This window comes from Lycium ferocissimum, chromosome 1 (genome assembly GCF_029784015.1).
Source record: "Lycium ferocissimum isolate CSIRO_LF1 chromosome 1, AGI_CSIRO_Lferr_CH_V1, whole genome shotgun sequence".
Taxonomy (NCBI): domain Eukaryota; kingdom Viridiplantae; phylum Streptophyta; class Magnoliopsida; order Solanales; family Solanaceae; genus Lycium; species Lycium ferocissimum.
Genome location: NC_081342.1, coordinates 7,393,977 through 7,420,418, shown reverse-complemented (window position 1 = coordinate 7,420,418; position 26,442 = coordinate 7,393,977). Strand labels below are relative to the sequence as shown.

The 26,442-nt window shown below is 35.2% G+C and overlaps 2 protein-coding genes and 1 long non-coding RNA gene across 4 annotated transcripts; all 3 read left to right on the top strand.

Annotated features, from left to right (window-relative positions):
- The first annotated feature begins 7,027 nt into the window (after positions 1 to 7,027).
- LOC132041795 (probable folate-biopterin transporter 8, chloroplastic) lies at positions 7,028 to 9,979 on the top strand. The gene is made up of 2 exons (XM_059432515.1): positions 7,028 to 7,838; positions 8,715 to 9,979. The coding sequence occupies exons 1-2, from the start codon at positions 7,265 to 7,267 to the stop codon at positions 9,887 to 9,889; spliced, it is 1,749 nt and encodes a 582-aa protein (XP_059288498.1). The 5' UTR covers positions 7,028 to 7,264; the 3' UTR covers positions 9,890 to 9,979.
- Positions 9,980 to 11,695: 1,716 nt separating this feature from the next.
- Positions 11,696 to 19,763, top strand: LOC132041611 (receptor-like protein 15). 2 transcript variants are annotated; one of them, XM_059432400.1, is made up of 4 exons: positions 11,696 to 12,051; positions 16,456 to 16,605; positions 16,705 to 16,851; positions 17,353 to 19,763. In XM_059432400.1, the coding sequence occupies exons 1-4, from the start codon at positions 12,033 to 12,035 to the stop codon at positions 19,518 to 19,520; spliced, it is 2,484 nt and encodes an 827-aa protein (XP_059288383.1). In that variant the 5' UTR covers positions 11,696 to 12,032; the 3' UTR covers positions 19,521 to 19,763. The 2 variants fall into 2 exon arrangements, with proteins under 2 accessions (XP_059288383.1, XP_059288319.1); XM_059432336.1 differs by lacking the exon at positions 11,696 to 12,051 and adding an exon at positions 13,152 to 13,937.
- Positions 19,764 to 22,228: 2,465 nt separating this feature from the next.
- Positions 22,229 to 24,729, top strand: LOC132041749 (uncharacterized). The gene is made up of 2 exons (XR_009411230.1): positions 22,229 to 22,388; positions 24,225 to 24,729. It is a non-coding gene; the product is annotated as an uncharacterized LOC132041749 (long non-coding RNA).
- The last annotated feature ends 1,713 nt before the right edge of the window (positions 24,730 to 26,442 follow it).

Genomic DNA, 26,442 nt, shown 5'->3' with positions numbered 1-26,442 from the left:
TTATAGTACATACTTTCTAAATATATAATTTTTATTAAAAAATATTAAATATTCTATGTCCGAATTTCACCCCGACATAAATTAAGTCGACCATGTTCCGAATCACGACAAATTTTTTTTGAGGAGGGAGTATACCACATATATTAAGTCAGTGGTCACATGTCCAGATGTCAAAGTCTTCTCCGTTGTTTTTAAGGTCCTTGCTTATATTATAGTTTCACCCGTTAATCCCAAACCTTTCAATATCACCACGCGCAACTTTCCACTAAATTAGGAATATTAAAAAAAGAATTTCTTTTAGTCTGTCTCATACTGTCATACCACATACACTAATTTTGTGCGATTTGTTTCATAATAATTATGATTCTTTTATTTTCCTAAAATATAAAAGAAAACAGATCTAGAGGTATGCGTATAATTGACGATACGAGTTATGCCAGATATAATATCTTGATCTATTGTCGACACACATTTTGCAGCAAAAGTTGGAGCTATGATCACAAGATTAGGAAAGCTCAATCTTTTATTTAAGAACTATTAAGAGAATTGCATGTTTGGCCATAACAATATTTTAATATTTGTAGATGCTTACTTTACAATATTTTAAAATACTGACGAGATATTACAGAGATTGTTTGAAAAGTATTTTAAGCGAAATAATAGTTTTCAATTACATATTTTTCACCTTTTTTCCAGATAAATTTTATGTTCAAATACAACTTCAACTTTCAAAAACCTTTTAAACATGATTTTTAAATTATTTTTATGCACCAACCGAATATAATTCTAATTGTCTACTTATAGAATTTTCTTTTTAAAATAAATAAATATATATATATAAAAAAAGTTAGCAGGATCTAATTTGGGGTTTGGGGGCGTCTGGGACAAACTATGGAAGCCGAAAACTCAATTTGATAAAGATATTAGCAGCTCAACAAGTTGAGCAACTTCCTAATAAGGCAAAGAAAAAAGTGTTCTTTGAGGAGAAAAAGAGTGGTATTTCTCAAATGGGGAGTAAACATGCATGTGGCAATATTGTGTGGGGTTGGGTATTGTGTACAGGGGTTTAGGTGTTTTCCTTGATTAGAGCTGTTGGGATATATAATATTAACCATATGTTTGGATATAGTATTTATTATAAAATAATTATTTATTCATTATTTAATAAAGAGTTAAATAGATCATGTACTAATATCTGTATCCTTTACTTATATAGTAGATGATTTAGCGTATAGAGTTTAGTCTATACACGAAAGATTAAATCGTCGGTTCTTATAAGTATAAAATTTACGTTCACAATATAAGATGGAAATTGGACAAAGTCATTTGTATGATTGTAGCACAAGATTAATACAATGTATCTTCATTATGGAAACGGTATAGTTCCGTCTTCTTGTGCTAATACATTTTGTATGTATTGAACGGACCAAGTAGAGATAAATGTTTTTGTACTGAATATATAAAACAAATTTTCTAGTTCATTAAATGTACTTATACTCTTAATCTTGATATAATTATTATGATCAATGTGATTTGTTTATTATTTTGATTTATTAAAAGGTACGACTCAATTGCGGGTCTATGTATTCCTGGTAAATTGGATAATGGCAAATTACATTTGTGAAATAATAATTAGTTGATAGAATCCATGTCTCGACTTTGAGATTGATGATACCCCTTTACGGATGCTTATAAGTCTCGTGATGAAAACCTGCAGGTGGATTTTGTATCCGTCACATGATATAAGTTAAGTGGAAATATAAAGGATTCAATTAGTCAATGAATTAAATTGTAAGTAATTTAATTTAATTGATTGGTATCTGTAATCTTAACATGAGGAGTTAAATAAGATTTAATGAAAGATTTTGAAATTGAACTGCGGAGTGCAGTTACGATTTTTTAGTGCAATAATTCGTAATTTATTATGGTAGGATTAATTCAGATTTATTGAATTAATTCCATAATAGGAAGCCTCTTTAATTAAATTATGTGGTCCCTGTTGTGCCCGAATAATAAAGAATTAAATTGAATATTATTTCTTGGTGGAAAATAAAGACCCAACAGGTTTTTGAAAAGGGAAAAACCCTAAACCTGTAGTTATAAAATAGAGGTCTTATTCCATAAAGAGGCTACGGGTTTTAGAAGTTTTCTTCAATTTTTCCATAGAGATTCGCCCACACGAATTTCACAGATTCTGGTATTATTCGGGTTACACAGTAGAAGACTGTGGAACTGGAGGATGAACGTGTGGATGATATTTGCTCCTATTTGATGGTTCGATTTTCGGTCGCGGTTACGCTTCAAGAGATAAGTATCGATTTTATGTTTGATTAAAATCTATGACTGTTTGTTGTCTATATTACATGCAAGTTTCAATCCTGGCTATTTGCTTTCGCTGTGTATGGCTGATTTCCATCAAGAGCTACCTTTCATATGGCAGATGGAATGCATCCATCAACATTGCAGCTTGTGCAAAATTTTGGGAATTTACCTATGGTTGCTAAGCCTATTTATGGAATTTTGTCTGATGCTGTTTATATTGGTGGTGCTCATTCCCCTTTTGCATTGGTTTATCTGTTTGTTTCGGAATTTCAAGGTTTCGCAGTTTGTTTTTGTGTGGTGTTGGTGTTGTTATGCTTCCCTTTGTTTGGTCCTTTTTGCCACTTTTGTTTTGATTCTGTTAGCTTGACTACAGAAGCAAATGGGTTCCTAGCGTGTAAAGGTTGTTGGAATAAAGTTAGACAGCTTTTAGTGTCCTCTAATTATAATACTAGGAAAAGGTTTCTATAATGTTTAGTGTAAAGCAAGCAATACCCTTAGAAATTCACTACTTGGAAGATAACTAGATTCAAGAGATATTTGAAGGTAAACGACGTGTGTTAATTAGCTACTACATATAACTATCATTTTCGATCAAAAGAAAAGTTATATGAATGAATTTTTCTATATTTTAACTTTATTACCTAGAAAAGAAATTCAACTAGGAGGCACCTTACTAATGAGGTGGTTTGGTCAAACATCAAAGTTTTTTGTCCTTTCTTTTTTAATAAATGAACATGCATGGTTGGTCTACCCTAGAAATTAGGAGATCCAGGAGCAAGCGGCCAGTCAAGAGGAATTGTAAGGAATAATGAAGAGGATGATTCATATATTTTCTTTGGTTTTGCATTGTTTATAAGGGGAAATAAAAATTATACTCCGATGAAAGATACAGCCAATTAATGTTGCATGGATTGCATGCGTTTATAATGGATTTTAATATGTTCATGGTGGAGTAATGGTAAGTTAAACAAAGTGAACAGGGTGTGGAAGGAATATTATAATTAAGTATTTATAACATTGCCTGTATTGTGCATGTGTCTCATGTACAAAATGTGTCAGTGTAGAGTCTCAACTCGATGCATCTTTCTTTAATTTGGAGGATTGTTATAAGAGAAATTAACTCTAATTTGTTGTTGGTAAACACCGAACTAAGATATAGTGTGATGATTAAATTTTTTTTGCAGCACAACGCAATTAATTCTCAAATCAGAATCTTGAAAATGAATAAATTTGTGATACAGAGTGTTTTGCCCCTCTCAATCGTCGAAATAGTGTTTACGTTTTCTGTAGTTTCAATATTAAAGAGGTGATCATATTAAATTAAAATATATTTTTTGCCAAAAAGACTTAAAGTATATATAGAGAAAACGTGCTTATTATTGCAAGAACAGCGTTTGATTAGATTAGTGAAATTAATTTATGTTTCTTAATCAAGAACACGCTCCCTCAAGGTTGTTTTAGGTATTTATGATTACTAAATACTACTAGTATTTAATTTAATTACTTTTCATAACTACAGTGAATTTTCAATCTACCTGTCATAGCTATACCAAATACACTAGGTTTTATGGCTTATTTCTCTCTCACCTCTCTCTCTCTTCTCCCTCACATCTCTCTCTCCGGCCAAATACCTTTCCCTCTCTCCGGTGCCTCTCTCCGGCCAGATCTGGCCCCGCCTCTTCCTCCTCCACCGCGACACGACGAGATATGAGAGATGCCACTGCCTCTGCCTCTGCCTCTTCCTCCTCCACGGCAACACCACAACCTCATTGTTGCTCGTCGGAGCACCACCAGATCACCATAGCCGCCACTACTAAAGAGCTTCAGCGCTTGTTTTCCTTCGTCGGAGGAAAAGAGGAATTGGACTTTGCCTTCTTTGGAGAAAGAAACTTTCTGTAAAGACGGAAGAAAAAGGAAGCCATTATGCTTCTCAGATCTGGCGGATACCGGAATCCATGGCTTCTTCTTCTTCTTGTATCTTAGATCTGAGTGTATCGTTATTTTATTTTTAGTGTAAATATAAGTTATATGTATTTGGTTGATTGTATTTTGGGGGCAAACTAGATGTATTTGATTGTATGTATTGTTTGAATGACTCTATACATATGTTTGTATACAATAATACAGTGTATTTGAAATTTTGTTGAAATACATTCAAATATAGTCGAATACATTCAACTTTGCGACACCGGTGGCGACCTTGCTAATCGAAGCTCGACTATTCAAATACAGCCAAAACAAACAGATATATCAATATATAAATACAGTAAAATACACATACAATCAATTTGAATACACATGTACCTATCATAGTTATTCCAAATACACTAGGTTTTATGGCTTATATCTCCCTCACCCCTCTCTTTTTCTTCTCCCTCACATCTCTCTCTCTCTCTCCGGCCAAATACCTTTTCCTCAATCCGGTCAAATACCTTTCCTCTCTCCGGCCAAATATCTTTCCCTCTCTCCAGTGCTTCTCTCCGGCTAGATCTGGCCCCGCCTCTTCCTCCTCCACGGCGACACCACCAGATCTGAAAAATGCCACTGCCTCCGCCTCTTCTTCCTCCACCGCTACACCAGGACCTCACTGCTGCTCGTCGGAGCACTACCATATCACCATACCCGCCACTCTTAAAGAGCTTCAAAGACTTGTTTTCCTTCGTCGGAGGAAGATGAATTGGAATTTTCCATCTTTGGAGAAACAAACTTTCTGTAAAGAACACGGAAGAAAAAAAAAAGCCATTACGCTTCTCAGATCTGACGGATACCGGAATCTATAGCTTCTTCTCCTTGTTGTATCTTAGATCTAAGTGTATTTGAGTGTATTCGTTATTTTTTTTAGTGTAAATATAAGTTATATGTATTTGGTTGATTGTATTTTGGGGGCAAACTAGATGTATTTGATTGTATGTATTGTTTGAATAATCTATATACATATGTTTGTATACAATTTTTCGAGTAAATACAGTGTATTTGAAATTTTGCATATGAAATTTTGTTGAAATACATTCAAATATAGTCGAATACATTCAACTTTGCGACGCCAGTGGAGACCTTGCTGATCAGAGCTCGAATATTCATATACAGCCAAAACAAAAGGATATATCAATATATCAATACAGTAAAATACACAGCTCCGTCGTGTATTTAAATGCACTGGAATACAATCAATTTGAAAACACATGTATTTAGAGATATTAAGATTCTATGTATACAAATACAGTCAACTAAACGCTAAATCAGATAAGGTTGGATATATACAACCAAACAGTGTATTCAAATACACTCAAATACACGCGAATTGCCTAAATGTAGCTATGAATTATAAATTAAAAAAAAGATAGCTATGGTTAGAAGCTCCTAAGCTATAGTTATTTGTGTAAGTAGTTACCCTTCTAAATATATAATTTTTATTTAAAAATTGTTAAATATTCTATGTCCGAAGTATTAATTTAGTCGACCATAGTTCCTAGTCAAGACAAAACTTTTTTGAGAGGGAGGAGTGCCACGTATATTAATCAAGTCGACCATAGTTCCTACTCAAGGCAATATTCTATGTTAGTGGTGAATGTCCAGATGTCAAAGTCTTCTCCGTTGATTATTACTGCTACGTGTTTGTGTTTTTAGGGTCCTTGCTTATGTTATTTTTTCACCGTTAAGTTAAGATCCCAAAACCTTTCAATAATCACCGCGCGCAAATTTCCATGAAATTAGGAATATTAAAACAAGAAAAAATGTAATACGTCTCACACCACAACACTAAGGCCCCGTTTGTCAATAGATATAAAAAAAAAATCACTTATTTTTGGAATTTTGGAGTTGAAGTTGGAGTTGGAGTTGTGTTTGGCCATAGTTTTTGAAATTATAGTTTTTGGTGAAATATAATTGTAAAAAAGTGAAAAAAGTGAAATTTTTTTGAAAAACAAATTTTTTTGAGTTTTTAGTAGGCCAAATGCTGATTCCGAAAAAAAGTAAAAAAAACTTCCGGAATAAAGTGAATAATTTTTATGGCCAAACGGGGGCTAATTATCTGAGATGTCTTTTTGTATCACACAAATGACATTAATTATTTAAGTTGAATAATAATAGTTTAAGCGTCAAGAAAATTATAATTCTTTTATTTATCTAAAATATAAAAGGACACAGATCTAGGGGCGTATGTATATTTGACAGTATGAATTAAGCCAAATTTAATATCTTTGATCTATTGTCCTAACACAAATTTTACAGCAAAAGTTGGGTCTATGATCTCAAGATTAGAAAAGCTCAATCTTTTATTAAGAACTATTAAGAAAATTGCATGTTTGGCCATAACAATATTTAATATTTGTAGATGCTTACATGTTCAATATTTGCAGTACTAATTTAGACCTACACAAATATTTGCAATACAGTCGAAATATTACGGAAATTGTTTGAGAAGTATTTAGTAAGTGAAATAATAGTTTCCAATCACATATTTCTCACTTTTTCTAGATAAAATTATGTTCAAATACAACTTATACTTTCAAAAACTTTCTTAACTTTAATTTTTATTTTTATATTTGCTCTACTTATATAATTTTCTTTTTAAAATAAAAATAGGAGGATCTAATTTGGGGTTTGGGCGCGTGTGGGGCAAACTCCAAATGGGGTTAGTAAATGGGTCCCTTCAAATCTCCATAGAAAAGACACAGACAAAGCTGCTGGCCAAGGTATCAGCTGGAACCCTCTTCTTCTTTCTTTAAACTATAAACTTAAATAAAATATAATACTTCTTCCACACTATTTTGGAGCAAAAAAGAAACTATATAACAACAATATGTTTTCTAATCGTTAAATTATCTTCTAGATTTCTCCCTTCTCTCTGATTATATTCTTCCTTCCTTTCTTAAAGATTCAGAAAATCATCCAAAATCAAGAACCAAAAACTTTTTTCAAGAACACCCTTTTGTTTAAAATCATGATTTGTTCAGTGGGTTTCAGTGGAAACCCTTCATTACCCAATGTCCAAAATTTCAAAAAAAACCAATCTTTAGTATGTTTGAACAAGTCTTTTTCATGTTGTCACCAGCAAAATCCTTGTCCAGCATTTCCCAATGTCCAAAATTTCAGAAAAAATCAATCTTTTTCATGTTGTTATCAGCAAAATGATTGCCCCAAGAACACCATTGACAAACTATGGAAGCCCAAAACTCATTTGATAAAGATATTAGCAGCTCAACAAGTTGAGCAACTTCCTAATAAGGCAAAGAAAAAAGTGTTCTTTGAGGAGAAAAAGAATGGTATTTCTCAAATGGAGAGTCAACATATGTCAATATTGTGTGGGGTTGGATATTGGGTACAGGGGTTTAGGTGTTTTCCTTGGTTGGCTCTTAACTTTCATATGGCAGATGGAATGAATATGCATCCATCAACATTGCAGCTTGTGCAAAATTTTGGGAATTTACCTATGGTTGCTAAGCCTATTTATGGAATTTTGTCTGATGCTGTTTATATTGGTGGTGCTCATAGAATACCTTATATTTCACTTGGAGGTAATATTTTTACTTCCCCTTTTGCATTGGTTAATTTGATTTGTCATATCTTTGGCCTTAGCTGCTATATTTGTTTCTTTTTTTTTCTGGAATTTCAAGGTTTTGCAGTTTTGTCTGTTTTTGTGTGTGGTGTGGTGTTGTTTTGCTTCACTTTGTTTGGTCCTTTTTGCCACTTACGTTTTGATTCCGTTAGCTTGACTACAAAAGCAATTAGGTTCCTAGCGTGTAAAGGTTGTTGGAATAAAGTTAGCAGTAGCTTTTAGTGTCCTGTAATTATAGGAAAAGGTTTCTATGATGTTTAGTGTAAAGCAAGCAATACGTTTTGAAATTCACTACTTGGAAGTTGAAGATCACTAGATTCAAGAGACCACTGAAAGCCTCACTTTGAGGGGAGGACTGGGTACAATGGACATAATTTAGTGTACAAAGTCAAAATTAAGTTTTTAGAAACCTTTGAAACAAAGTTCTGAAGTCCGATTTCAAGGCACTGTTTATTTCCTTTTGTCTCTAAATTTTACCGGTATCTATGAACAAAGAATATTCATTAGGTAGGTTTGAAAAGTTCACCTATTGCAAGCCAATATGCTAAGTTTTTGGTAGCTGGATGAAAAATGATCCAATATGCATTAAAGCTTTCTTTAGTTGAATTACCTCTTTAGCAAATACTACTTATCTTGTTCTTCGCTATTTGCCATCTTTTCCTTTTCTGTTCTTATTTTTTCTTTTCTTGTTTGTGTATGTGTGAAGAAGTTGAGATGGTCTTGGAAATTGTTGACTTAACTATTCATGTTTGTGTATGAATGAAAATATATAGCGACGTACAAGTAGAATATCTTTGTATAGATATTGTACAAGCACTAATATGTGGTCTTTCAGTTTTCCTCCAAGTTTTGGCGTGGGGTCAATTGACATTAACCTCAGCTGCTAGTGAAGCGCTTCCTGCTATTATGGCATGTGTTCTTCTTAGCAACGTTGGAGCATCCATTACAGAAGTTGCCAAAGATGCTCTAGTGGCTGAATATGGCCAAAGAAACAGAATGCCCGGTCTACAATCTTATGCATTTATGGCTTCAGCTGCTGGTGCAATTTTAGGTAACTTGATCGGAGGATATTTCCTACTCAAAACACAACAACCTAAGTTAATGTTTCTTGCCTTTTCTGTTCTGCTTGCTTTGCAATTAGTAGTAACTTCAGCTACCAGAGAAGAGTCACTTGGTTTAGCTCAATCATCGAATTATTCTGTTGTTAGGGAACCAATCACGGAAATATTTAGAAAACAGTATTCGGATCTTATGGTAGCAGTTCGAGAAGAAAGTATTGGTCGTCCTCTTATGTGGATTGCTATGTCAATTTTAGCAGTCCCGGTCCTCTCGGGATCAATCTTTTGTTATCAGACACAATGCCTAAATCTTGATCCATCAGTTATTGGGATGTCAAAGGTGATAGGTCAATTGATGCTTCTTTCTTTGACAGTCCTTTATGACCGGTTTGGCAAAAGGGTTCCGATGAGAAAACTAATTGGTCTTGTGCAAATTACATATGCTGCTTCTCTTCTTCTTGACCTTGTACTCGTTAAGCAGCTTAATCTCAAATTGGGAATTCCAAATGAATGGTTTGCTCTCTGCTTCTCGGGTCTAGCGGAAACCATTGCAATATTTAAGCTCTTGCCATTCCATGTGCTGTTTGCAAGTTTGGCTCCATCCGGAAGTGAAGGATCTCTCATGTCTTTCTTGGCGTCAGCTCTGTGTTTTTCATCAGTATTTAGTGGGTTTCTCGGTGTCGCTTTAGCTACTTGCCTTGGTATAACGTCTGGTAACTACTCGAGTCTGCATATTGGGATTGTTATCCAGTTTGTTGCGGCGTTACTGCCACTGGGATGGCTCAGTTATGTCCCTATGGCTCAACCTGCAACTGAAAAGGGAAGGAAGAGAAGGCAAAGTAAAAGGACGAGAAAATATAGAAGGGTAGGGAGAGTAGTAGTTGATTCGTTCTATTCTTATAGACGCAAAAGAGAATCTGATTTAGATGAGAATCCATTGCTGACTAAATGAAGAAATTGTTCATGTGCTACTCATGACTGGTCTCTGGTACTTGGTGGAACTCGGTTCCTCTTGCAGCGATTTTGATCAATTGTTTCTCGGATTATTCTGGACTCTCTCTTACTAGAGCAGATTGAAGAAGGATGATGTATCCTATCCGCGTTGTGTAAATTGTTTGAGTTGCAGAGAGGCAAGACCACAGGAGAGTGGGTAATTTTAAGATCTCCACAGGTGGTTCTCGCTGATCAGAGACTGGTTTCGAGTAGTATTCCTCTCGCTTTATTGCTATTTGCAGATGATAGCAGCCTCTGAATTCTTTAATCTGTATGCTTCTTTTTCGGAGATTAGAGAGGAAAAAAGTGAAGAATTTTGAATGTTGTCACTGGGACACTAAAGAGCAACTATTCTGAGGAGTACTATTTTTGCATGGAGGGCTAGCTTTCAGTTCATTGAGCTTGTCTAAAGGAAAAAAAAAAAGGAAAGAAACAAACACGAGAAAAGGGATTCACAAAAGTATTAACTTTGGTGATTCCTTTTTATCTGCCTGAGCGTTGGTGGACAAAATTACTCTTATGTATTTAAAAAGAAGGGAGAGAAAAGGGTGTTAGGATCATAGGATGGGAAGGGTGCTTGTTGTAAAGCTACTAATAAATGAATTGATCATTTTCCAATTACCCATTGTTTATATAACTCTTTGGTAGAAGATTTGGCCACTTCTGTTTCTCTTGCCTGTAATTGGAAGGGCTCTCAAAAAGTTCTAAAGAGAAGGTGTTCATTATTGCAATTTTGAGAATGTTACAAAAATTTACACTAAATTTTAAACTAGAGGAGTTTGAACTTTGCATGACTAGTACAACAATTTTCAATATAAAACTCAACGTTACTAATATACCAACTTTTACATGACTATGCTACATTTGAATTATGTTGTTAAGCATCCATTATTATTTTTATGTATAATTTTATGAGGTGTTGAACATCAAATAGAAGATCATACATTAACAATATCTAGATTACAATATTTACGATAAAAATACCTTTACAGTAACCAATTTCAACGGAAAAGTTCCTATATTATTATTTTTGGTGAAAATATCTACATTATGATTCTCAAAATAATAATTTATGTATTAGGGAAAAATTAAAGACCAGCACAAAATAGGGATAAAAGTGCAAATGACCCGTTGTCTCTCGATAAAATACTTAGGCCCACGAGTCAAAATATTGACCCATTAGATAAAAGCCCATAATGCCCACGAGTCAAAATATTGACCCATTAGCCCATAATTCAGCCCAATAAATAAAATTACCATAGGCCATTGCCACCTGCTTCTCACTCTCCCACCCGATTCTTCTCATTCTCAGTAAGTTTCAATACCCATCTTTTTTTTTCTTTTTTTTTTTATTGGGAAATTCTTGTTCTTATGATTCATTTTTATGAATTTTAGTACAATTTTGCGATCTTCAAAATGTAAAGAAAAAATGTGGAGCCCCTTCTTAGCCTTGAAAGTAGAAGCAATCCCCTATTCACTAGTAAAGAATACTGAACAGTTGTCACACATTCCATAATTAACTCCACCAGCTTTAAAGGGAACCCAAATTCCAGTAATACCATTTTCAGGAAGGGCCATGCACTAGAGTCATAAGCCTTTCTAATATCAACCTTAATTGTGCATCTGGCTGAGATCCCCTTATGAGAATAGCCCTTCACCAACTCATGTGCAATAAGGACATTATCTAATATATTCCTACCTTCTATAAAAGCTGATTGGGCTGGACTTACTACATAGTCAAACACCTCTTTTAGCTTAACAGTGAGTATCTTGGAGATCAGTTTATAGAGAGTGGTAAAGCATGCAATAGGTCGATATATTCTTTAACATATGAAGGAGCATTAACTTTAGGCACCAGTGTCACTGTAGTTATGTTAACTGCTTTCAACAGTTTCCCAATTGAAAAAAATTGTAGTATTCCTTCAGTGACTTCCTCTTCTATCACATCCCAATAAGTTTTGAAAAACTCTGCATTAAAACCATCAATACCTGGGCTTTTGTTAGGTGGCAAATCTTTTAGAGCCTGGAACACATCTGCAGCAGTGGCTGGTTGTAGCAATTGTTGTTGTTGATCTAATGTTAAACAGGGGCCATCTCTAGCAATGCATATATCTATACAAGGTATGGTGTTAGCTGCTTGACCAAGCAGTGTTTGAAAAATCCAATGAACTCCTATTATATAAGACTTGGATTAGTAATCTTGATCCCCTGCTCATTGTAGATGGAAGAGATCCGATTTTTAGCTTGCCCAACTTTCAAGTGAGCAAAAAAGTACTTTGAATTCCTGTCTCCATGATTAATCCAAGTGCTCTAGACTTCTGCTTCAACACCTTCTCATTGACTGCTTCTCATATTTTTAGTTCCCGTAAAACCTCTCTCTCTTCTATAATCAATGCTTGGTTAAAGAGGTCAATAGACATAGCTTCCTGAATTTCCTGCAGTCTACTTTTATACTGTGTCAGTTTCTTCTCAATGGAGGAATATTCCTTTTGTAGTTGTCTTGATTGATGCCACCATATGCAGTTTCTTCCAAACACTGAATACAACATAACCAGGGATGTGCTGTTGCCATGCATTTTCTACTAACGTTCTGAAGCTATTCTGCTGCATAACCACATTCAATAAGCATTTAATTAATTTGTACTCTAAATGTGGTACTTTTAACTGTGCATGGAACTGAGTGATGAAAGTGGTGAATCAGATTTAGTTTCTTGAGGCAAACTCGAAACGGAGCGATTGAAGCTCAAGTTTAAACTTTCGGGTTTGCGCAAGCTGGCTATATTTCAAATGACTGTTTTTTCAAAAAATTCGGGAATGTCCTGAAGAGTTCATATATGAAATTTGGGATAATTTGGTGAAGATTTGGGTGATTTTGCTGGAGAAATACAATTGGGTTAACATGAAGATTTTGATTTTTTTAAAGACACATGGAAATTTTTAAATTAAAAAACAAGGCAAGTAATTTTTAATTCGAAAAATAAAATTCTGTTAACAAAAGAGTAAATATGCACTATTTGTGTAACGGCGAGGATATATATGCACTCCTTTTTTAATGAGGGGTATATCTGCTCTAATTCGCAAAGTTGAGGTGTATATTCAGGGGCGGATCTACAGCCCATTGATGGTGTTCCCCCGAACACCCTTCGTAAAAATAATACACTGTATATATAAGGTATGTTTATATGTTTTATGTATATATGGTAGGGGTCGGTTAAGTGATTTAGGGGTTCAAAATTCACCTTGAAGTTCCACGTTTAACCCTCGAACACTACATTTTTATTTTTCAAACCCCTCAGAGAATATCTTAGATTTATACTTGCCCTTTTTCCCTTATTTCAATTTCGTTTAGAATGTTAGAAAAAATAACACTAAAATTAAAAATAGAGAAGTTTGAATTTTGCATAGCTAATACTCCTATAACAATTTTCAACATGAAATTCAACATTATACTATTCCAACTTTTCCAATTCTCATGAGACCACATACTTCAACCTCAGCCCCCAAACCAGACTAAGTCAAAATCTAATACTGTACTGGTCATCAATTTCCTTCAAAATTTCACTACCAACTCCAAAAGGCATTCGCTTTTACTACTCCTATATTATGGTGTATGACTTAATTACTCAAAATTCATTAACACTTTTAGAGACACAATTAGTCTTTATGCATGGCAGATTTCTTAGCAATATGGTTTCTGCTACATGTACTTCTTCATGCAAATGGAAGTTTAGCGTTTTGGGAAGAAGAAAAAATAGCTCTTTTGAAACTGAAGGATGTTTTAAACTACCCAAACAGGACTGCACTTTCGTCTTGGGGTGGTAAAGAAATGGATTGTTGTAAGTGGGAAAGCATTGGTTGCAGTGAATTGACAAAACGGGTGACTAAACTTTCTCTTAATCGCACAAGACAAAGAGAGATGCATGACAAGGATTTCTTCATTGAATCTTCTTTGTTTCTTCCTTTTGAAGAGCTGCAAGAGTTAAGATTGGATGGTAACTTTATTACAGGTCATTTCGTCTCCCTTCTTCTGATTAATTCGTAATCTATCCGTACCAATTTACGTGACACTTTTTTTTTAAGTCTATCCTAGAAAGGAATAACAATTTTTTATATTTAGCAGTAACAGTTTAATTTACTGCTCCCTCCGGTTCAAAAAGAGTGCCCGCTTAGATGTTTGCACATCCTTAAGAAAATATTAATTTGTAGGCAAAAATAGATAATAAGTATTAGGATTTGTTCACTTAACACTTAATAAGAGAAAATATAAAAAAAGGTTAATTTTTTCTTGATTTGGTAAGTGGACACTCTTTTTGAATCAAAAAATAAAAGAAGTTTAAACCGGTGGGAGTATCATTTTACCCTTAATGAAATGATTTATATCCACACAAATATTTATGACTTCTTCTGGATCACAAGTTTCAAAAGTTTTCTTTTCTTCTTAAACTCCGTGCCAGTCAATCACATTCACATTAATCGGGACACAGGGAGTAGTAGTTTATATAGGTATGAGTATTTCATATGGAGCAATTAATATGCTCTTCCATATTATGTGGCGGAATTAGGGTCAGATTAGTCAAGTTTTCTGAAATAAATTTATATGTTTGGAAACAATATAGAAAGTAGTCCCTCCGTCCCAATTTATGTGAAGGTGATTGACTGGGCATGGAGTTTAAGAGAAAAAGCAAGAATTTTCAAACTTTTGTTTTAAAATACGCCATAGAAATTTGTGGCTACAAATCAATTTCCGTAAGGGTAAAATGAGAAGTTTGAAGTTAAATCGTTACTAAATATAGAAAAATTTCATTCTTTTTTAGTATGGACTAAAAAGGAATGAGCGTCACATTAATTGGGACAGAGGCAGTAGTACAATAGTTAATAATTCAAAATATTCAATTTTTTTTTTTTTTTTTGGAAGCAATGGTAATCAAAGAGAAGTCTTTTTGATGGTGCCACATAAAATGGACAAGAGGAAGTGACATATTGTGTCTATGCTATTTGGAATGATTGAAGAAGTTTAAGTGTCCATGCTTTTGTTACATTTCATCTTTGATTAACATAATTGAAAATCTAGTATCGTGCTGGATTGTATCTTCTGATATCGATTAGGAGGAGTAATCTTTACTATATCTGTTGGTATTGTTGAACTGTACTAGCTAAGCTGGATTGAGGAAATCAACTCTAAAGAGAATAGAGGCTTGTGTCTTTTCTCACTTGTTAGAATTTTCATTGATTCCATATGGGTTTCGGCCTAGTCTCCCTTCCATGATTTGTAAATTTGTTGCGTATTTCAGTAAGTCGTCTTTATTTCAAAAAGAAAAGAAAAAAGATACTGGCTAGGAGGACAAATTTGTTCTGTTACCCAATGTTTCGCTTGGCTTGGTACAGGTTTTAAGATGTTTGATTAATATGAATACCAGAAACAACACCATATCTTACCTCTTGCTACTAGAAATAATGATGGTTCTAGCAGTAATGCAGAATTTGCTCGGAGAATGAATTCTGCTTCTGGAGAATGAATATTGCTTTGGGATTTCCTTAAATGGTTTATATGGTTTTCAATTTGGAACAAGGGTGTTTGAAGATACAATTTAACTAAATAAAAATGTCATCCCTCTAACAACTTAAGCTTTTCGATGAGATGGTCACATACACCAATACTGTATCTGTGCAAGCAGAGATCCTAGTTCGAGTTTTACTGCCACCTATTATTAAAAAGATTTCCTCGTGCTTGTCCAAGAAAAAGGATCAGGTCTACACATAAGGGGCGTATTGAAGACATAATTTAATTAAATGAAAGTGTGCTCTCAAATAGCTTAAGCTTTTAGATGAGATGGTCACACACACTTCAACAACAAAGGGAGAGTTGTTCTTCTTTGTAATATTAACTAGATTTCTTAAGTCTATAATAAACTACTGAGAAGAAATGCAACTTGCTTTTGTACAAGAACTCTAGCAGGACATTGAGTAATTAACTTGCTGATAAAAAGCTGACTTCTCTCTCTCTCTCTCTCTCTCTCTCTCTCTCTCTCTTCTCTTATATTCTTTGGAAGTTTATTTTTGTGACTTTAAACGAAAAAGGTAGGAAAATAATTCTGAGGCATGAGGATGAAAACTTAGCAGGGTATTGGAGATAACTTGAATTTGGAAAGTTGTAAATGTCAAGAATCTTCAATCTGGAACAACTCAATTTTTTTTAGTTTCTGTGTTCTTCAGCAGTTCAACCTGTTATTCTGACAATATAGAAAGCTAAGAGCTGAGAATTTGTGAATAGTCTCAAAGACCTAATCAACTTTGAGTTATCTTCCTCTCAGCTGTAACCTAAGGGTTCACATGAATAAGATGCAGCAACCAGAGTAGATATGATAAGGCCTTTCATGAAGATAAATCTGCATTCAAGAAAGAGCATCCTTGTGAACTGTTCTGATGTCTTAATGCTTTATTAACTTTCCTTGTATTTTACCTGGAAAAAAAAAAACTTAGATTTTTTCTGATGATTATGCAATTTTCTTGATTGATATAATGCAGGCTTCAACGGAGTATTGAGGTTAAACAAATTACAAATTTTGGATCTGAGTTTTAACTCACTAACAGAAATTCCATCTTTCAATGGCCTAGAGTCCATAAAGTTTCTCAGATTTAGCTCTAATCGTCTGAAAAATTTATCCACATTCCAAGGTAATTAAGCAGTACCTTGTACCCTTTAACCTGGGGAGAAAATTTAAATAGCCTTGTGCAATTGTACATTTAGTTCCCTAATCGACTTGTTTTTCACAGAGTTGACAACATTAAGGGGCCTGGAGATGCTTGACTTGGGTTATAATGAGATTGCTGGCGAGATGCCTCCATCTATTGGGGCCATGACATCTTTAAAGAGCTTATCATTTAGAAGCAATGAATTAAATGGCTCTTTCCCGGAGGAAGGTGTGCTCTCTTTACGCTAGATACTCAATTTAGTTTATTATCCCAATACATTATCTCCAATGGTTGAATCTTTAACCCATGCATCATAAGTTGCATTAATTATTCATGCTTATTAAGAAAGAAGAAAAAAAAGAATAATTCCATCAGTTCATCTAACTGTTTGTGGTGAGAGGTGAAGATGGAGGCGGGAAGACGTAAGTAAAAACTGAGGGAACCCGTTGCCTTGTTTGTCAATTTCCTCCGAGGGTCGGCATGTTAAAGTGGATTTCCAGGAGGAATTGGCAGATAGTCATGCATTTAGTGTTAGGACTTCCTACATTTATTTGTTTGAATCTTAAAATGGGGTAAGATTAGTAAACTAGAGTAGTTATCATTGTTGTTCATATTGAAGTTCTCTGAATAACAGAGGTGAAGCTATTACTTGTCATGTCAAGAAATTTGACCTCCCCTCATGAAGAAAAGATTTCCTTACTTCATCTTTGTCAACTTTTCACCTTTCAGGTTTATGTAATTTGAGAAGCCTCCAAGAGTTGGATATTAGCCGAAACAGCCTAAAAGGATCTATTCCTCCATGTATCAGCAATTTAACATCCCTCCGTCTCCTTGAACTTTCTGAAAATAACCTTGAGGGAACCATTCCTTCTGATCTCCTGTCTAGTCTCAAGTCCCTTGAATACCTTTCTCTTTCTTTGAACCATTTTGAAGGGTCCATCTCATTGAGCTCATTTGCTAACAACTCCAATCTTGAGGTTCTAGAACTTGATAGCCTTAACAAGGAGTTGCATGTATACACAGAAAATACAACCTGGAAACCTCTATTTCAGCTAAAAGTCCTACGACTATCAAACTGCAAAATCAATGAGCCAACTAGATCTATTCCGAGCTTTCTTTTGACCCAGCATGATTTAAGAGTTGTTAACCTCAGTTACAATTCTATGGTTGGAGAGCTTCCCACTTGGCTACTAATAAACAACACAAAATTAGAGTTCCTTAGTCTTGCTCAAAACTCATTCATGGGTCAATTTATGTTACCTGCTGATTCTAAAGATCTTGATTTGTTTTGGCTTGATGTGTCTAAGAATGATATGCAGGGCCCCATTCCTGCATCTATTGGCCATATTTTCCCAAATTTGATGTATTTGAACATGTCTAGAAACTCATTTCAAGGTAGTATTCCTCATTCAATCGGCAACATGAATAAGTTGAGATCATTGGATCTGTCGGGCAACAACTTCACTGGAGAATTACCTGAACATTTGGTTATGGGCTGCAAGGAATTGACTTTGCTGAGCCTTTCACATAATAACCTGCAGGGGCAGTTATTTCCCAAAAGATGGAACCTCACAAGGCTCCAGGTGTTGTATTTAGATAATAATCTCTTTTCCGGACATTTGTTACCTGGACTTCTTACAAGCGCCTCCCTGAGACTGTTGGAACTAAGTGATAACTCAATCTCGGGAAAACTACCTGATTGGATAGGGGAATTTTCTTTCCTTAGATCCCTTAGTGCGTCCAGAAGCTTGTTGAAAGGTCCTATACCAGTGGGCTTTTGCAGACTTGTGCAACTGAGTTTTTTAGACCTTTCATGGAATAGTCTTTCTGATAACATACCTTCTTGTTTCAATCTGTCATCACTAAAATATTTACACCTTCAACGAAATGAACTCTCAGGACCTTTGCCAAGAGCTCTCTATGGATCATCTTCCCTTGTGACACTAGATATGAGGGATAATAAACTGTCAGGGAAAATTCCAACGTGGATCAGTTTACTCCCAAATTTGAGAAATCTTTTATTAAAGGGAAACAACTTTATAGGTTCCATTCCTTTTCAGCTATGTCAGCTTCAAAACATCAGCATACTAGATCTCTCTTCCAATAGCCTTTCTGGTCCCATACCTTCATGTTTGAATGATATACCATTTGGTCGGAAGAAAGCACACGATCAAACCTTCGAGACTGATGAATATGGGTGGACATTGTATACCCCTTTTAGGACGTACGAGTATCAAAGCGTACTTCGTGTAAACCAATATGTTGAAGCTGGATTTTACTTATCAGATGTGGCAGAAGAAATAGAATTTATCTCAAAGAGTAGGTCTGAGTCATATACAGGAAGCATCTTGAATTATATGTCTGGGATCGATCTTTCTATGAATAAATTGATAGGTCCAATTTCTCCTGAACTTGGGTTCCTAAGCGATATTCATACTCTAAATTTATCACATAATCAACTGAATGGATCCATTCCAAGGGCATTTTCCAACTTGAAGCAAATACAAAGCTTGGACTTATCCAACAATAAATTGAGTGGTGGAATCCCCCCGGAAATAGTTCAGTTAAACTTTCTAGCAGTCTTCTCAGTGGCAAACAACAATTTATCAGGACGCGCACCAGATAGGAAGGCTCAGTTTGCAACATTTGAAGCTAGCAGCTATGAAGGCAATCCTTTCCTTTGTGGATTACCTCTCCAGGAAACTTGTGGAAGGAGCACAGCAGCATCAGATCCAAATTCAGGAGAAAATGATGATCTGTTCAAAGATGCATTTTTGGAGACTTTTGTTCCATCATCTATTGTGGCATTCCTGGGAGCTACTGCTTTTATTTACTTCAACCCCAGTTGCAGAATGCTTTTTCAGTTTGTTGAAGCAAAGCTCTTATCTTCTAGATAGATTTGCCTAGTTATTTATTGTACCTGATGAAAAAAGCAACTGAGTGTGTGCATAGAAAGTAAAGCATACTTTTTATGAGATATTTTTGGCAATTCAATAGTATCGCAGGACCTTTGTGTTTATCTATGGATGCCTGTGTGAAAATGTTATAAAACTCCCTTTCAGACTTCCATTATATCGACAATTAAAAGGTGAAAATCTGCATTTTAGAACAATGACAAGCAGTTATGCTGTTTAAGTTTTATATCCCCCTTTTCTAGTTATGACTCTCAGAATCTGCATGATTTCCTGTTTAAATTGATCTGCTATCAAGCAAGCAACCCGAATCAACCCTCATGGAATTTAAACTTGTAAATTTTGCTACCAGAAAACTTGTGTTGTATTAGGGATTGATCCTTCTGTTGATGAAATGTTTTCTTTTCCGAACCAAGTTCTGAGAAAAATATTTATTCAGTTGAAGCTATGCGATTCTTGTCATTGGTGGGTCCAAACCAGCTTAGTCCCTAACTTCAGCGAATCAACAATTTTTACTTGAACTTTACCCATGTGTGCTGTGTGCATGAGATTAGGACAAAAATAGCTGAAATCAGACAAAAATGATTGAAGTGTAACCATTTTTGTTTGAACTTCAAGCAAAAATGACTGAATTTCAACCATATATAACTTTAGACATTGTGTCTCGAGTTCGGTATTGTCAAGCCTATCTTTAGACACCGCATGCCTGAAGTGGATATATATGCATAAATTTTTTAGGAAAAACAACAAAAAATACCCCTAAAATGTAAAATATTTACCCGTCCATGCCCTCTCTTAAACTAATTTCGCTTCTTACCCAACCGGTCGAAAATATTTTCTCGAGTGTCCCCTCCCCCAAAACCCTTTCTCCACGATACCATCACAATATATGTATATAAGATGATGGTATCATAGAGATTCTTTTGAGAAAAGTGTGTCTTTTGAATAAATAAATATGATACCATCTCAGTATATTTATATACCATATTGGTATCATAATTTTGAGTGAATTTCGGGTAAACAGTTTCAAGGGCATGAAAGTAAAAGTGGTATGAGCGGTTAATTATTTTGTTTTCGGGGGACATAACGTTTTTTTCCCAAAAATTTAAGGTGGATACAAGTTACGTGGCAACGTCAAAACAGGCTGTCATATCAAATTTTTACTATTTTAGGAGTTCTCTCTCGATAAAATACGAGTCAAAATATTGATCGGGCAATTCGCAGAATTGCCCTTCTTTTGGGGTGGTCTTTAAATTTTGCCCTTCATATTTGAAATCTTTAAATTTTGCCCTTGTCCGCCTATAGGTTTCGGAGTTCGAACCCCACACAACAAAATTTTAAAAAAAATTCGCAAGGCAAAGTTTAAATTTCGCTATGCCCCACTACGATTGTGAAGGAATTAGCAAAGTTATGCGGACCGGCATCTTATGCCTTATGGGCGAAAACGAAGTATGCCGGTTAAAGATAACTTTGATAATTCTTCATAAGTTTGTCTTGGATCCCAAGATAAAAGTTTGCCACGTTAAAAGTATGCCCCAGTAAGCATAAAAACATTTGATGATTTACCAAACTTATGCGAGGTGGGCATACTTATTATGCCTTATGTAAACTTTGCACTTGAAGCACATATATGTATTTTTTCAAGCATATATACAAAGTTACATGGAAAAGTATTATCTGCTGTAAACAGTAAATGTCCATCCCGGATACAAATTCACACTTTGGTGGCAATACGAGGTAGATTAGCAACGTTGATAGACTTCGAAATATTTTCCCATCTTACGTAAGTGAGACCCGAAGAATATTTTCATCTTTATTTTGAATGCTCCGTCACAAAAGGATTGTGACAGATTGTTGGTATGGGTAGAGATGCATATTTTAGGAAGAATAGGGAAATTTGTGCAAGATGAAATCACATGGATCTCACACTTTGAACCTAGACACAAATTAGGCCAACGTTCCATTACTCACGCATTTTTGGTATGCTAGTGGCATTGGTTTGGAGAGAAAGGAACTTTACTCGTATTTCAAAATACTCGGCTTCCCCGATAGACTACAGAGAGATTGCACAACATATTCACATCCAAGGCAGGAACAATTTCAAATGGCGAGAAACTCTTTGGTGCAGCATAATTCTATCCACTACCAAGTGTAGTTGATTAAAAGCTGGTGTTTTTTTAATGTAATAGTTGCTCTAGTTTGACTTATACAAGTTAGTGAGTAGGAATTTTACCATGTACGAGTTGAAGGCCACTAACTTTCAATGTTGTACAAGTTTTTTGGATGGAATAAAATAGACTTTGACCAAAAAAAAAGTTTGCCTTATAAGGCAAAGTTTAAATTTTATATGCCCCCTCAATGAGACTTTTAGTTATGTTTAACTAAAGAGAGCTGTGCAAGGTACTTTGCCTTGAGGGCGAATTTTAGTTATCACGATCCGCATATGTTTAACTTTTTCTTAAAGATTGTATCTTTGGATCCGTACACTCCAGTCTGCCTTGCGAAATTATTTTTTTATTTTTATGCTTGAGCGGGGGTTCGAACCCAATTTCATGTATTCGCTCATCTTTTCCAAGCAAAGGGCAAAATTTAAAGGCCACAAATATGAAGGCAAAATTTAAAGCACACATACAAGTGGCAAAATTTAAAGACCACCCCAAACGAAGGGCAATCCGTGCAAAAAAATGATATTGATCCATGTGATAAAAGCCCATAATTCAGCCCAATAAAGTTACCACATGCCATAGCTTCCTGCTTTTCACTCAGTCCCAGGTGTTGGGACACACAATCTTGTTGTCTCTATTTTCGCAACGATCTTTCTGAATTTCCTAAACCCCATTCCTCTCCTTCTCAGTAAGTTTCATACCCATCTTTTCCTTTTTCTTTGAGGAACAATTCTTTGTTCTTATGATTCATTTTAGTACAATTTTGCGATCTTGAAAATGTAAAGAAAAAATGTGGGAATTTTGGCTGGATTTAGTGAGTAATTTTTATTTAAATTATTTTAGTGGAAAAATAATTTGTTTTCTTTTGTTTGGTAAGCATTTGCTGTACCTTATTTTTTTAGCTCTCCTACTCTCTCTTTTTTTTAATTGTTTTTTTAGTTAGGGAGGGGTTAGATTTGTTTGGATTGTTAAGAGTGCATTTTCCTTGTTATTGCTGTCACTTTTGGTTGTATAAAGAAAAACAAAAAAGTATGAGGCTGATCACTCCAATGTAAACAATTTCACAATTCAAGGAGTAGTTGGACAAAAACTTTAGAATTTTACAATCACAAAGCAAAACTAAAAAGAATTTATAGGGCTTAGAGTGATGAGAACAAGAACACTAGTGTTTGGTAACTAAGTAGTTTTCCAATTTTGGGTTTTGACTTGGGGTTTGCTTGGCTGCATATGCAAAATACTCCAAGCGTAAAATTCTACATAAGCAATACAATGTTAAATTGGTTGCATAAGAAAATAATCTCCGTTATAACTAATGCAATGTTTAGTTTGCGGTATTAAACTCCACGTAGACAAAACATTTGGTTGGTCTAATTAACCTTGTGCTGCTAATATCCATGAGATAGGATGTTGAATAAGAATATGTGTATCAATACATGAATCAGAGTATTATAGATAAAAACGTTCTTACTGTAGGTAATTCTTACATGAGAATCTCTACGTTATTATTCGTCGCGTAACAATCTCCACATTATTATTCACTATATATATAAACTCTGTGTTATAATCCCTCCATAACTAATCCAGGAATCAAACAACCCCTTAAGGAAACCAGTCCGGCCTTGGAGCCACATCCAGGAAAACCATTGACCTCCATCGTGGAGGTTAATGTTTCTCAGCGAATGCACAAGTCTGCTTTCTTGCTTTTTATTGTTCCCTAAAAGTTTTGCTCCACCAATGTAGAAGTGTACATATAATTTATTGATAAATTAAAGTTTACAGTGGTAATAGGGTTCTCTTTCCTTCTTTCTTGTTCTTGATATTTTGTTCCCTCACTCCTCCGCCATATTTGTATTTCTCAATAGGTAATGCTGCTTTCCTTTTACACTACTGATAAAAAAAGCTGATGTTTTCTCTTTACATAGTTCTCACACATAGATATGTGCCAAATACTCACACAAGTCCACAACCTGGGGGTTCTTCTCTATTTATTATGATGAAGACCCTTACAAGAAGATGAGTCTTTGTCACATGGCTACTCTCGTTACAAGGGCTTGTCTTCTTGGAAGAGTAAATAATAAGATGTCATATAAAATTATTTTCTGTCATACCAAAAAGAGTGTATAGGTTTCTCTTCTACAGATGACAGAAGAAATGTTTATTCTCAATTTCCAATCAGATGAAAATGTTAACTTCACCTATATTTAGTTGGAAAGAAGAGCATGAGTCATTCCTCCTGTTTGGATAGGTAAATTTTGAAGGAAATATGAAATAAATGGGATGGTAGAGCTTGAAACATAATGTTGTATATGAAGAAGATACCATAATACTTTGCTGTACAACAAATTCAAGGTCAAATGTTAACGGGAAAATGGAAGCCCCGCTTGTTTTCTTTGGGCTTGAGGTTGGGGTGTTGAGAACATTTTATTTTCTGTTTCGGTTGTTGATGAGAGTTGAATATTTTTCATCATCTAGTTTTTCATGAACTAGGCAGTTGCTTATAAATTATTTTTTCATATGATGTTAGAATGGCATCCCAAGGATCATTGGAGGCGCTGCCAGAGGAATTTCCGACTAGGATCAATTACCGTCCAAACGGCAAGCCTCGGATTGTAATTGAACACTACATGCCTGAACTGGAAACATATATGCCAAGGGATGCTGAACCAATTGATTTAAATGTATTGCGAGAAATCAATGATCGATTGACAGCTATGCTAGAAGATGTGAGATTGATGAAGAAACGACTTACCCGTATCATGATTTTGCAGTTACTATGTCTCTTTGTTGCATTTTCAGGTCTTTTTGTGAAGTTGATCCGAAAGTAAGTAGTGTTATCCAATGAGCCATTTAGCCTTCTAGGAATGCTGCTCGGAAGTTTGTCTAGGAAAATGCAGTGTTAATAGTTCTTTAAACTTTTGTGCTTTGAGTCGGTACTTTGCAGTCTGCATGCTTGTGTGCCTCTATCATCATGTGCTGTTGTAAATAAGTTCTTGTAATCAAGTTTTTGGCTTTTTTTTCAATTGAAAAGACAGCAATCTTTTGGAGTATTTGGAAAGAGAGAAACTGCGGATGTTTTGGATGGAATATCAACTTCCATAAGTATCATTAAGGCTAGATGTTTAGTTACTCTTTTCAGCTGGCACTTTTTCTCCCCTGTAAACAGTGGATAGTTTTTGGATTTCGTTAGCTCCTAACTCTAGCACAGTAGGGTCTTAGGGGATATCTTTTTGGATCTTTTGACTGGTTTACAGGTTTTTGCTCAGCTAACTTCATGTTAATTCTTGTTTGAAGCAGCTTTATGCTTAGTTGTAATCTCTGCATCTTCTTGATGCCATTCTAATACATTTTAATTACTTCACCCAAAAACAAAAACAAAAAAGATGAAAAAAAGTTTCAATTTTGCTCTTCCTTTTTACCTTCTGTTGTGGTTGGGGTTTCCCAGACCGGGGTTTAAATTGAGTTATGAAAGATGAAGTAGGCAAGAAACTGAAGTAATTCGACCCAGTGTGAATGATTGCAGATCCTGAACCAAGTGTATGTCCAAAGTTTAATTAGTTGAAGTAATTAGTATGTGTTTTTGTTCAACTTCCCTACTTCATGTTCAGGACCCCTTGTTTTTTAATGCCATTGTATTGATGGCCCTCATGCTGAAATTTCATGATCTGAATTTGAACCGATGGTGAATAATATTAATAGTGTAGTTTGATGGTATCTCAAGTCTGTCAGATCATTCGGAGACTTGTTGAGTACAAGAAATTCAACGAAAGTAGGGCCTCAATAAGCTACTTGCCCATCATTTTCAGATCACGAGTGTTGCTCCCCCAAGTTTCAATAGATTCTAAAAGTTCGAACCTTCATAAACTCCCAAGATATCGTTACAACATTATTGGGAAAAAGGGGGAAGTATGAAGAAAGAAATCAACAACATTTCCTGTTTGAAAGACCAGATGATCGACCTCAGAACCTTAGGACTCAACACAACTGCTTGTATACTTCAACAAACCAGAGCTCATTTTTGGACTCCGAAGCATAGAGCCTCTCCAGAAGTAGTAATGAAGCCGATTTTCTCTTTGGTTCCCTGCAAGAAGACAGGCTTGCACTTCTTTAAGTTTGCGCAACCTATACAAGGTGTTGTCACCAGCGGCTTATGTGGTGGATGGCATTCCTAGGTGCTCCTCCTTGACCAACACGTGCTCCAAACTTGAACTCAACTTCCTTTTGACACAAGCATCCGCTTCTCTTTGCTGCAGCTTTCAACAGTTCCACTCCTCCTTAGACCAGACTAGGCATCGTTGTAGTACCTTCATGCCTCAGCCCTGATTTATAAAAGGTCATCTTAGGGTGGTGTTGTAACACTTTGGTCACAAAGGTTGTTGTTCTGAACTACTTCCATCAACTCGTCATAGTAGGCATAACTACACAGCATAGTTGGAGGGAGAGATGCAAAAATGACGGCTCTTGATTGGTCATGTTAGCTGCAAACAATAATTAACACATCAGTCCATCTTGAAATTATTACATCATCCTCTGCTTATTTCACTTGACAAATATTACAACATCCTGCTTGATTCACTCAACAAGAAGACCTCAAGCACAATGATCCTTCCAGGAGAAAAAATGAGCGGAAAGGGGCGAGGAACCTAATTCAAAGTAACAATTCGATCGTACATCTATTTGAATGCATTGTTGTTGTTAGAATTGGAAAAGAGAATCATACAGATCTTGGAACAATATAATTTGGG

Bases quoted from the DNA above. Each gene is read 5' to 3' on its own strand.
- LOC132041795 (XM_059432515.1), top strand. From the start codon at position 7,265: ATGATTTGTTCAGTGGGTTTCAGTGGAAACCCTTCATTACCCAATGTC. The intron at 7,839-8,714 runs GTAATATTTTTA...GTGGTCTTTCAG, and splicing joins ACCTTATATTTCACTTGGAG to TTTTCCTCCAAGTTTTGGCG.
- LOC132041611 (XM_059432336.1), top strand. From the start codon at position 13,598: ATGGCAGATTTCTTAGCAATATGGTTTCTGCTACATGTACTTCTTCAT. The intron at 13,938-16,455 runs GTCATTTCGTCT...GATATAATGCAG, and splicing joins GGATGGTAACTTTATTACAG to GCTTCAACGGAGTATTGAGG. The intron at 16,852-17,352 runs GTGTGCTCTCTT...TTCACCTTTCAG, and splicing joins TGGCTCTTTCCCGGAGGAAG to GTTTATGTAATTTGAGAAGC.